We start from the raw sequence: 12,712 nt of genomic DNA, 5'->3' as shown, positions 1-12,712 counted from the left end.
CAACGAAGACACGAAAGATGCACACACTCTGCGTATGCGTGCGTTAGAGCAGGATGACGAGTTGTTTTCGGAATTCTTTTACGCCGGGGAAGCAAGGCGGCATTGAACAAACAACAAGTTTAAGTGCAAAGCGAATTTTAGAAAAATGCACCATGACGTGAGCGCGCTGGTCGCCAGCTTGCTGCGGTGTTTCACATTTTGCTCACATCCTCATTCTCATTGCATTGCTTTCCGAAAAATCTGTTTACCGAAATATTTCGGACATGTGCTCACAATTCACGCGCATGACTCCAGCTTAAGTTGTATTATAATGTTGGAATTTTTATATTAAAGTTAAAATTAAGTTCGGTGCGTTTTGTTTGAAAGAAAAATGCACCTTTTACGGTTAACAGGTAGAAGGTTCAATCGGCGCAAGCTGGTGGTTCGACCGGGTGGAAAAAATTGATGATTATAACGGTACTCGTCGCAACAACCCTCGCGTTTATGCCGCGTCGACTCCGATTTATAATCTGTCCACCCCTAATTGGCTTCCTCCGCTTTTTTATAAGTATATATGCGATGTGAGTGACGTCCAACGCTACAGCACCCTTTCAAAATTGAATATTTTAGGATTTAAATTCGGAATTGTGTGATTCAATCGTGTGGTCAAGTTTTTATTGTGATTTTTTGAGGAATTTGAGTTATTATTACTTTCAATACCTATAACAGCGCCATCTGGTGTGTCATATTAACAATTGATTAATAAAAACACAAAATTTCATTCAATTCTACTGAAAATTAATTGTATGTGGGTTTTATGTGATGATAAACAATAATTTCAAGTCATACTTCATGTAATAACAATTTTTATATTCTGAAACACGAGTTGCCTATATTTTTGCGTTGGTGTTATGATTTGCTGTCATTATAAGCTTCAATAAGCGCAACAGCACCATCTGGTGTGTGATATTTACGTTTTATATCATAAAAACCAAAATTTCAATAAAAAAATAAACTACAAGTTGTGTTTTATGCCAAAAAACAATAATTTCACCTCATACTTCATGCAATAATAATTTCGGTATACTGCAACGCGTGTTGCCTGTATTTTTTCATTGGTTGTTTTTTGGTTGTGTTGAGTTGAGCGTTGATTAATAATCGTCGACGCGGCACGTCCATCCCGCAGCCGTCTTGAAATGATTCGTTCGCAGAAAAGACTCATCTTCTTCGTCCAAACAAGGCGCTCGACCTCTCATGTTGCAACTTACAACAGTGCAGCTAAAAAAACAAAAGCAACGCGATGGTTTTATAATTACAGCACGAATGCACTTTTAAATTAAGCTAGAAATTTAAATACATACGCAGAATTTTCGAACCGTTTAAAACTTAAATCAAAGTAAAACAATTCGCAGAAATGCACTGGTGCATTATTAGTTGGTCGGGAAGTTTAGCGCCATTAATCAATGCGCAACAAAACGAAATGTTCGGTAATTAACAGTCGAATTCCGATTATTGCAAGGAAACTAATCGATAAATTTAAAACTTTTACAGATACAGAGAATTACGGTTAGTGTTCCGGAGAAAAATGATTTAATCTGTGAATTGGAAGTTTGTTGAAATTTATGAATGTAATTCTTAGTAAATTGTTTTATATCAATGTGTAAAAATCAACTTTCATCAAAATTATCTCGTTAACGCTTTGCAGGTGTCTCTGAGTCTCTACACTCGAAAGCTTTTCTGAAACTAAAGCTCGCCGATTTTTTTTTCAGCTCGATTGCAGTCATCATCGGCCATCGCGCTTGATTTGCGACGATAATGATTACGAATTTCGGACAATGGTCGCTCGTCCAATTGGCACAAGACAATAAACTGTAAGTTTCCTTTCTGCACGTCCGCACGCTCCAACAAACCTGTCTTTAAAAGACCATTCTACGACCACAAACACAAAAAATAATAAAAACTGAAGTTGCGAGTAATTTGGATTGCCTAACTTTTATTTTGCTCTAGAATAGATGCAAAATATCTGTGTAGGTGGTCTTGGAAAGTGTGAAATCTTTAAAAATAACATTTACACTAAAAACATCCATGGACATGATTCTGTCTGTCATCCACAATTCGTACACGTTGATTTTTCCACCTACACGACACACATGTATCGGGCTTGACGCGCTTGACACGCTTGACAATCGAAACGTTTATAGGACAAGGGACAGGACGTAACAGAGCAGTATTTCGAGTCGGCCAGTCGATCAATCCGAATTGTCATTAGAGTTGACCGTGCGATCGTTTATAATCCTGAAAGGCATACATACGCACCAATAACACAATCAGCGGCGGAATTTTCACCTGCAATCATTCAATCAATCAAATATTACACCGAAATTAATTTCGAACATAAGAGATTTTATGTATGTTGATTTGTGTATGTTGGGTTGCATAATTTTAGGCGGAAATTTGTTTAATTTTATTTAAAGTGTTAAATTAGACATTTATTCAATCCATCAATCAAATATTTAACTGAAATTAAAGAAATTTTACATATTTTGACATGTGTGTGTTGAGTTGCATAATTTTAGGATGAATTAGAATGAATGTTTTGTTTTATTGCGTTAAATTCGTTACGCAACTTGTGAATGGAATGCACGCGCTCCAATTTCTCACGCTGTAACCCAATATCGCTTAATATCACCGTTTAAATATCTCGAATACCCCAAAAAGTCCTCCGATGTCTCTTTGAACAGTCATCGTTTTTTACGTCTATCTCTATTGAAACAAACAAAAGAAAGAGGAGGGAATGAAAAAACCGAAAAAAGTGCGCAACTTTTTTCTTTTATAAATATCAGCTCATATTTTATTATCTATCGAGTAATTGTGTCATTTTTCTATTCAATTTGCTTTTTTCGGTGATATTTGCTTTTATTGCCAGTGGTTACGGTTATTTTAGTGGTCAAAACGTGCAAAAAACTCCCTGGACTATTGACTTTTCTATAATGTTGCATTGGATTACATTCAGACGTCAATCCTCCCTTAAATGCTGTGTCATATGTGCAATATCATGCAAATGTGTATCAGTTGCAATTTTGCTGATGCGGACAATGACTAAAAGTCGATGATTTACATGACTTTAACTTCCTTTAAATATGCGGCTTTGAATTCTCTCCAAATCACCCTAAATAGAGCAATTTTTTTTAGTACAGGGGTTCTGGACCCTAAATTTGACCAGAGAGGGTGATGAACCGAAAATGCGCGTGGCGATTTGAAATATCAGAGCATTTTATTGTCCGTTAATATAAATATCTTTAAATTTCTACTAAATTTCAAGAAATGAGCGTAATTTTAGCAGGAAATTACTAAAATTTGTATAAAACAAAGTTATTGTTAGTTACACCGCTTATAACTTATGAACGGCTGGACAGATTTTGATTATCTATGATTTTTTGGATTCATCTCTTTCCCAAATAGCAGAATAACTATTAAAATATCGAAAATTATTACTTTAAGGGTGTGAAATAAGGGATGAAATTTGAATTTGAGATTCAATGAAAGTTATAACTAAAAAAATAAATTATTTGTTAGTTCTTATTAACAACCGTGTTTAAAACTCAATTTTTCCACACTCCAACATTATTTTTCACCGCTCTGCTCCATATTGATAGATATATTTTATTTTGAAAATGTTTTCTTCTCGTGAAATTCGAGTGAAGTGGCCGAGACAGCTGCCCGTTCCCATATTCTTTCGATTTCCCCAAACACATAATAACGTTTAACACGCTATTACGCGCACTTTATGAGCGTCGTTCTCGCCGCAGCAAACGACGCACCGAAGCGGCAACGCGAAGGAAGAAGAAGCGGCGCGCCGCCGCACGCAAAAGCAACAATCACGCCGTCTCCCCAAAAAGCGGGCCCGAAACTCTCAGTCGCGGGGCATCGTGCGATCGCTGCTCATCGAAGAATAGAATCGCCAAGGATGACTTATAAATGAGCGCGTTCTATCGGAAGACGTTGGCTGGGGAATTGTGATCATGCATTGTATAAGGTGAGGATGTTGTTTAAGCGACCGGAAATAACTTCAATACACATCTGTCTAATTATACATATCTGTCATTGAGATAGGCAACCAATCGTACAATTAAATTTGTTTTTTGCATTAAAATCATCAATTTTTGTCGGAATTTAACCAAATTTTAACTAAAACATGCATAATAATATTCTTTATTGTTTTTTGTAACAATTTATTTATTTAAACATTAAAAAACAACCTAAAACCTCAAATTTTATTGTTTTAAATGTAATTTTTGCACATTTATGTAAAAAATACTTTGATTATATGTTTGACATGTTGTAAGAATATATTATGTTTAAATAACAATAACAAAAACATTTTAATAACTTTTGCTGTTTCTATTTGTGCGTTTTTTCTGTGTTTTTTTTTTCTTGCTGGTTAAATTCGTACACGCGAAAGTTTTGACATGTCTCAACGCAAATCCTGACACATTCCTCCAGCGTATTGTCCTCGTTTTTTGCGCCCTCATCGGGGAGCGACGAACATACTTTTCGCGCACGTTTTGATACCCATTATGCATAAACGCGCACATAAATAACACAAAAATTAGCTCGTGCGTTTTTTTCTCTAACAAGCCGAGTATTTTTCAGCCTATTAATTCAAATAAACACCCTGAAACAAAGCAGAAAAAACACAAACAACACGAACCACTCATCGGAGTGACGCGCCCGGCACCCTACGCGATGTTACTCTGGCTCGAGGGTGGTCGCCGTCGGTGGTTGAACTCGTGCGTCGCTTATGAATTTATGTGCGCACCTCGTGAGTCGCAAGTCGTGTTTCGCTTTTTTTCCGTGCGAGTGACCCGGAAACGCGGGCGCGCGTCCGCGTTATGAATGGCTGCGAGGGTGGTGTGAATTAGAGAAATGCCTCCGACGTGTTCATCCGATTGTCGGGTCGGTATTGGGGTAAGTGCGGAAGGTCGTGGTCGTGCCGGGCGAGAATCAAAAGAAGACGAGAGGAGAGGAAAAAAAAACAACATATTTTGGTAGCTCTCGCGGGACCGCAAGAAACACGCAACAGCGGTCAGGAAATCGGTGAGAAAGGGTGGAAGAGGTTAAGGGTCGCGTTGGGAGAACATCTTTTGCTTTTATTTGCTCAAAAAATCACGGAAAAGGTAAAGAAAATCTCATTATGTTGCAGTGTAATGTAGGCAACCAATTTTACTAACGATGCAAAGATGAAGGATAATACATAGTTTATATGCGATTATGAAGTTCATGATTCACTGTGGGGATTTTCTTACGATTGCACGACGCCCGACGCCGGAAGGAAGGAACAAAACCCGACCTAGAATAAATCGCGCGCACGAATATGATGAAGTCCTTGGCATTGAACTCGCGGGCGCCCCCTTAACGCCGGCTTCCATTCAGAGTCGCGCGCGCGCCGCGTTTGGAAGAGTTTCGTGATGGGAAGTGTCTTGAGGGCAACCTGTTACGCTCGCTCACGACGGCATTCCGAGTATTCCGATGAGGCCCGCGCCGCTCCTCGCGTTCTTCTCACAAATTAATGACTCTCGGCGCGCCGCCATCTTCGTCCTTCTTCTTCTTCTTCCGTCGCTTTCAACGCACTGAGAATACATACATTCACGCACAAAGAATTCTTAAGGCGAGACGCTGCGTTTGTGTGTTGTGTGTTCGGTTTGGCGTTACTTGTGCTCCTCGGGTTAGATTCATTCATAAAATGTTCCTGCGGTTCCAGTTCCAGACGAAAGCGAAAACGCGCGCCTGCAGACGGTGACTCAGATGGCGGCGCGCTGCTTCGAGAAGTTCAAGTTCAAACTTCGTCTTGCAGGCCGCGCGCCGCGACTTTGAACCGAGCAGCGAATTAGTGGATTGATTTATGGGTCAAAGTTACACAGACGCCGTGTCGCGTCAGTTTCATACCTTGATAAACTTTATTTTATCCGCAATTGTTTTCCACTGCATAACAAATGTTTAGTTTTTTTAAAGAAATTAATTTTGATTATTTTGTGGTTTATTTTGTGTGTCGCTTTCATTTGTAATTCGCCTGATGATGACGTTGAAAAATTCCACTTGTTGCACCGCTAGCAATCCGATAAATATGATTTATGATTGCGACGCGCCGCCAGATCGCAACAGATACGCGCACGCGAGTATTGAATGCGAATGCCTGCGAGATAAGAGTTGCATTTCGTTCGGGCACGATTCGCAATCGCAGCGTGACGGGTGGTCCTCGACATCAGTATACCCAACAAAATTACAACATCACTAACCCACTACAACACAAAATGCCAAACTTGCAAGTCTCACGAAACAAAGAAAGCAATCAACAGAAATTGATACATTTTATACCAAAATTATCATTGATTTATTTACTTTATGCAACCAAATATACAGTTACGTCTAGACTATACCAACTATAATACTGTTACATAGGTTGCCTAACATAAATTAAGTTAAGTTTGAGTTTCAGTGCGTTTAGGGTTATTTTATTATTTAAGTGCGATTCTGTGTAAATCACGGCGTGCAAAACGAAAACCTGGAGCGTTTTTTTCATCAAGCATCATCAACATTAAATTACACGCGCATAGACATGGGAATAACCTTGATGTTGGGCGCACCGCGCGCGTTTTTCGCACTCGGGCGGCGTTATTTGAAGAATGCGTCGAACGGAAATCGCCGAATTCGATCCTGCACAACATCACAACACACAACACGTCCGAGATCTCTCAAAATGGACGTAACCGCCAAGGAGCAACAAGCGCACACGGAACGGAAATTACAACGAAACCGAGAGTCTGTAGCCGTGGGCTATTACTGACTGGGCGGCAAGACGCCAGCGATTACAATAGACAGAAGCTCGATTATGTTTTTGCTTCGGTTTCATTCATAAAATAAACCAGAAATATTAAACGTTGTCTTACGCAGTTCTTTATGTGGATATATGTTTAATATAGGCAACCAACATTACAATACAATATAGAATAAGATATGTTTATATATGTTTAGTATTCTTTTGGGGATAAAGTTAACTTCTTGCACATTAGAGCAAAATCCGAATCAATCACATCTTGCGCTTCCTCTCGCCGATGTGCGCGGCAAGTATGAGTGCTGTTGTTCCTGCAGTTGTTGTAATTGCACGTATCGCAGTAATTGCACTTGCGATTACCGACGCATTTATGATCGTGCTCGTTGGCGAGGCCGTAATCACGCCGAAACCGCCCGCAATAATCGTCGTCGCGGTCGGAGTCATCGTCGTCGTCCTGGCGGCGGCCATCTTGATGGTTTTTGTTCTTCCACGCGCTCGCCGTCACGTCCACCCTAATTACCTGCACCGTGCGCGGACTCTGCGGCTTCGATAACGTGAACCTAATCTTCTTGTTCTTGCCGACGCTGCGCTTATGCTCCCGATGAGCAATATGATCAATATGATTGCTTATTTTTTCACTCTGATAATCATCGAGTGTATTATTATTGCATTCCTCGTTCATGATCAATCGCAGCACATCGAAATCAAAGTCGATGTTGTTTATGTCATAATTATTTACATCATGATCTTCAGCGCAGTCAAGAGCATCTTGTTGGTCATCATCATCGTCATCATCTTTAGATTTATGAAATTCTTTTTTAATTTTATTATTATTATTATTATTATTATTAGTATTATTTGGTTTAACACTCAGTAGTTTTAAGGGTTTTAATCCTAGTTTATTATAATAACGTCTTTTAGGTGGTTTTCTTTGATTTTGAGTTTTATTTAGATTTAAATTGTTTATAATGGAAGGAATCAGTGGTAATTCAAGTTGTTTAATGTTTACTTTGTTTTGGACTTTGTCGTTTGTTAATCTTGGACGTGCAAAGCGAAATGAATAACTACAAATCAATATTTTCAATGTGAAAATTATAGTTTTCAATATGAGTATTTAGTTGCATACTTATGGAAGACTTCGCTGACATATCCATCGCTTGATTCATCGCTATCGTCATTTTCTGATTTTTTTACGTTTAGAAAACGATTAAACGTGCAATTTCGGCGGTCTTCTAGTTCAATACGTTGCCCTTCCATTAAAACCTTAACCTGTAAACCATTAAACCATTAAAATACTTATTTTTCACCCTGTATTACCAGTAAATCAGTTAATATGAAATATTGAATGCTTTTTTAAATATTTTCCAAGTGTTTTCATCGGTATATGAAACTTACAAGTTTAATTTTATATTTTTGCATGAAAAATTGTTAAAAATAAGTTGGTTGTAAAAAAAAAGAATTAACACGTCGCTTGTTTTAAAACCGGCGACGCAAAAGATGTGAAGTGAGCTAATAAAAATGCACATTCTTGGAAATTTGAGTATAGTCACAAGACGGCGACAAACTAACCCAAAATTACTAAAAGTAACGACGAATATCAGCGAAATTAAATAAAAATGCATCCAAACGAGTAGTGTGAACGATTTAAAAGCCATGACGCTGTTTTATGAGTTGCATACATTAAACTTTTAGCGCCAATATTATCGGAATTAAATAAATTGTGCTTCGGATAATTTAAAAACTATAAAAATGCATTCATCAGCTATAAATAGCCATGATTTTTATTAGTCCTGAATCGCTTGACTCGTGATCACGACCAAAAATTAAGTTTTGGCATATTTCAGTCAGTTTAGCAAATAAATACGAAAAAAATAATTTTCTGTTTAAATTAATCCTTTCTTGATCTTGTATAAAAGGGTGTTTTTTTGTTAGGAGCCGGTGTAAGTTTTGAACACCGTGCGCTGTGCGGGTGTTTTCGATGCGTGGGACCGTGGGAACGTGAAATTTGCACGCGGACGATAATACGCTATTATTGCACCTTTGGCACCTTTCGCATTCACTGCGCCCTCCTCCACCGTTTCTACCTTTCTATCAACGCCTGAACACACCCTCTAAATATGTCACCTTCAACTTTGCATTGAAAAGTAAATAATGCGAGCATCATTGAGTCCATTCATCGATTTGTTATTTTTTTCCAAGGTGCAATTTGATTTCGGAAAATTTTGATATTTATCGAACTGCTAAACAAGAAAATTACGACAAGTCATTCAAAAAATGGAAAATTCTTAGAAACACGCTTAATAATAGTTTTTTTTTTGTAATTTTACTATATTAACGTAATTATTGATTGAAATTTTAAAATCTTAAATCTAAATTAAGCCTAATTAATTAATATAAATTTTATTAAACCGGTTTAAAAATTTTAAATTGTTTCGCCACACAGTAAAACATAAATAATTATTAAACATGTTATTATAGGCAACCCCTTATACATATAGTAATAGTTTGTTGGTCAGTGGCGTAGCATTGAATAAATTCCCGAAGTGGAGAATCATACTGCGTGTTTGAATAAAATTTTTAGTTTCTGTATGACATTGTATATTTATTTACCTACAATACAATAATTTAAATCCAAAAATTATGAATCCAAACAAGACTTTCCGACTCGAACGACGTTCGGCATGCAAAGAAAAGACCCAAGCGTCGCACCCGCCACAAACCGAAATGTCAAGCTGTCATTTATTTCACGTTGTGCATTTACGCCGACGCCAAGCAGAAAAAAAAAACAACCCGACTTGACGTCCGCGCCAACAAGAAAGCGGCATGCACGCGTTTTTCACTTTTTCACTGCTCGAACAGGTACGCCACATCGCCGCATGATAACTCCGCGATGTGTGGTTTTACCTCTGTCAAAAAATACTCAAATAACGCATTCAAAACAAAAAAATGCAGAAAACAACAACAAACTTTTAATTATTCCAATGAATTTAATGCATATTAATTAGTTTTAGTTAAATTTCAAGTTTTGCATTTAATATTATTCAAATGTCACAAATTATTAGTGATATTTTGTTTAAAAATTAAAAATAAATGATTTATGATTAAATATGTCAAAGCACAATGCCTTAAATATAACATTTCTGTGTTTATTAATCTTTTAAACCTTTGACGCAAAATGCAAAAGTAAAATAATAATATTTTAGTAAGTTAATGACAAGAACGTGTTGTAAGATGTTAAAAATCTCAAATATTCCAAAATAAAAAATGAGTAGCTAAGAACAAAGGTAATTTGCACGCTTTATGCTACTCAAAACACACTAAACTATAAAGCATAACATTTTTTTTTTCAAGTTTGCAGCGTGTCAAATTTAAATTTCAAATTTTTATGATTAATCGATTGCTGATGATCGCGAAACTAATCACAAACACTAAAATTGATGTTTCAATCTGCTAATTTTAATATAATTATGCGTTACTAACATTTATTAATGATTCACACCTTATTTAAAAACTAATTAATGTATAATCATAAACAATCTGTAGGTGTAATTTAATTAGATTTATTTTTATTGTTTAAAAACTCACTTTTTGCATGCTTGTAAATTGTGCACATTGCTGGTAGGAGAGAATGAAACTACAATGAAACTACGAACATGTTTTCCGTTCGGTGGCGCGAGGAAAACTCGCGAAAAGGCGGCGAAACACTGACTGACATCGACGAAGTCGACAGCGTAATTTGCAGCACGCCAGCCGCGGCACTGTGGCACGTGGTACGAAGCGTATTTTTTCCTGCGTTTTCACGTTTTCTTCGTTTTTATTTACGCGTGGAAAATGTGCCATTCGCGCACAAACGCGCAACATGTTCAAATTTATGAGGTTGACTATAGGCAACTTATTATACACCAACACAACTAAATAACATAAAGAATAAAACTTATACTTTTTTATACTAAAAATAAATATAATCTCTTTTTATATTAGCAAATTTTATCCTGAAATTGATTTCGAGTCTGTTAATTATTCACGTTTTCATTGTTTCATGTCCAGCGTAGCTCCGAAGTCTTTTCATTTCGAGAGAATCAAACACAGATCAAAAGTTCGTTGTGAGAGTTAAAATGCGCATCGACTATCGTGCACGAGCACGATCATGAACATGAACATCTTTCGTGCGGTGGCATTCCAGTGGAGGGTGGGAGATATAAATGCACGCGAGACTCGTGAAACTCATGAGCAGGCGGCAAGCTTTCTGGCTTGTCGGTCGGTGTTTGCCGCCCTTCGGAACAAAGAAGTCGACGAGTGGCGTGCGGACCGCGCTCGAGTTTGGAAACATTGCGCGAGGGTGGTATTCGTGTCTATCATGTTTCTCGACGAGCGCGAAACGAAATTCAGACGATACGCGCGTCGAACATGTAACATGTAACAGTTTCGTAGCTTCATGTTATGTAAAACGATATGATGTACAGGCCGATAATCCGATAATCGTAGCATATTACATTTACCAGCCAAAAAGAAAAAATATTTTAATATTTTTTAACATTCATGTTAGGCAACTTGTTATACACTGCAAAGATTATAATAACTCATGTTTTACAGCTTTGTAGAAGTTTAAAACGTGTTTTCAAGAGAAATCAGTACTATTCAGCGTGTTGAAGCGTTGAAAGGATTCATCACTGCCATTTGTAAACGTCTAAGTGGATTTTAACAGTTCGCAGGTGCCGATATTCTCATCATATCGCAAGGCGCTGGGCCACAAGTCTATAAAACGAAGGACAGCGCCGACGGATGTAGGACATCCTCGCTTGGCAAAAAGGACAATGAGTAACAGGCCCGGCCATTCACCGAAACGCCATTGTTCGAATTATCAAGGACTCCGCGCTCAAAGCTATTCAAATCCGGAGTCAACTATTTGTCATTAATAATTTTTGAATAACAATAATGTATGGCTATAATTATAACGTACACTATGATCAACATTATCGGTAATGCCTTGCAATTTGTTTATTTTAGAAGAATAGCGCAGTATACTATGCAGGCATCTATTACTCATCGTGAATTTATTGCGAAAACTTATTTGTCAATGAAATACAATGGGCAACTTAACAAAAGGTTTCGGTTTGGTTTCGTTTTAATTTCCTGTGCTTGATTAATGCGAATATTGTGCGAGTCAAAGTTTATACACACGCAGAAAGTTTTTGCTACGCAGTTTTTGCCAACAGAGTCAAACTTTTATTTTAATATGTATGCTACTAAATATACATACGAGTAGTAAATAAAAATTTTATTTTTTTGTGTTGTGAATACGGCACTGTAAATATAATATTTGTTAGCTTCGTGTTTTGGTTTTTGTTGATTTGTACGGAAATTGGCGTAGTTTTCGTTTTTATGTTGGTTGCATGCAAAATTAGCACACGAAAGTTGTTCGTTTTGATGAAGGAAATTAGAGAATTTAATTCTCTTCAGTTAATTATAAAATGACAACGATTAACTATGTTTCGTGCTGTGGACTAATAAAATTAGCGTCTGATATAAATATCTGCTTCTAACTAAAGTTACAACAAATTTAAGTAAAGATACACCAATTGTAGGCAACCAAGTATACAATTTATATGTTTTTTTAGTAAAATTATTGTTTTTCATAAATATAAGCATTATTTTAAAAGGTTTTTATAATATATTATTTTGGTAAGTTATTTGCATTGATTTGAGGTTATGATTCTTTTTGTGTTTGTTTTTAGGCCGCTGTAAATTAAATTTTTCGTGATACGCAGTATGCAAAGCAGTTTATCTACTTTCAACGCGCCGTGCCGCCCAGCCCGCTTATCAAATGATACCTTTTTTAATGCAATAGAAAGCGGCGAGCGCAATTAACGAATTAAGGGGGCGGCAGGGCGGCAGACCCGC

At 37.1% G+C, this 12,712-nt stretch overlaps 1 protein-coding gene across 1 annotated transcript; it reads right to left on the bottom strand.

Annotated features, from left to right (window-relative positions):
• Positions 1-6,930: 6,930 nt before the first annotated feature.
• LOC135795828 (uncharacterized protein DDB_G0284311-like) lies at positions 6,931-10,547 on the bottom strand. Its single transcript, XM_065307618.1, has 3 exons — positions 10,397-10,547; positions 7,938-8,080; positions 6,931-7,875 (listed from the first exon to the last, which is right to left on the bottom strand). The coding sequence occupies exons 1-3, from the start codon at positions 10,403-10,405 to the stop codon at positions 7,008-7,010; spliced, it is 1,020 nt and encodes a 339-aa protein (XP_065163690.1). The 5' UTR covers positions 10,406-10,547; the 3' UTR covers positions 6,931-7,007.
• Between the last annotated feature and the right edge of the window lie 2,165 nt (positions 10,548-12,712).

The sequence above is a fragment of the Atheta coriaria genome, unplaced genomic scaffold, assembly GCF_025399875.1.
Source record: "Atheta coriaria isolate IRGN ID8LTWV9N9 unplaced genomic scaffold, Caltech_Dcor_3.1 hic_scaffold_7_pilon, whole genome shotgun sequence".
Classification (NCBI taxonomy): Eukaryota; Metazoa; Arthropoda; class Insecta; order Coleoptera; family Staphylinidae; genus Dalotia; species Dalotia coriaria.
This window is presented reverse-complemented; position numbering and strand designations above follow the sequence as displayed.

Coding starts and splice junctions, on each gene's coding strand:
- LOC135795828 (XM_065307618.1), bottom strand. Junction 7,876..7,937: donor GTCAGCGAAGTCTTCCATAA/GTATGCAACTAA, acceptor ATTGATTTGTAG/TTATTCATTTCGCTTTGCAC.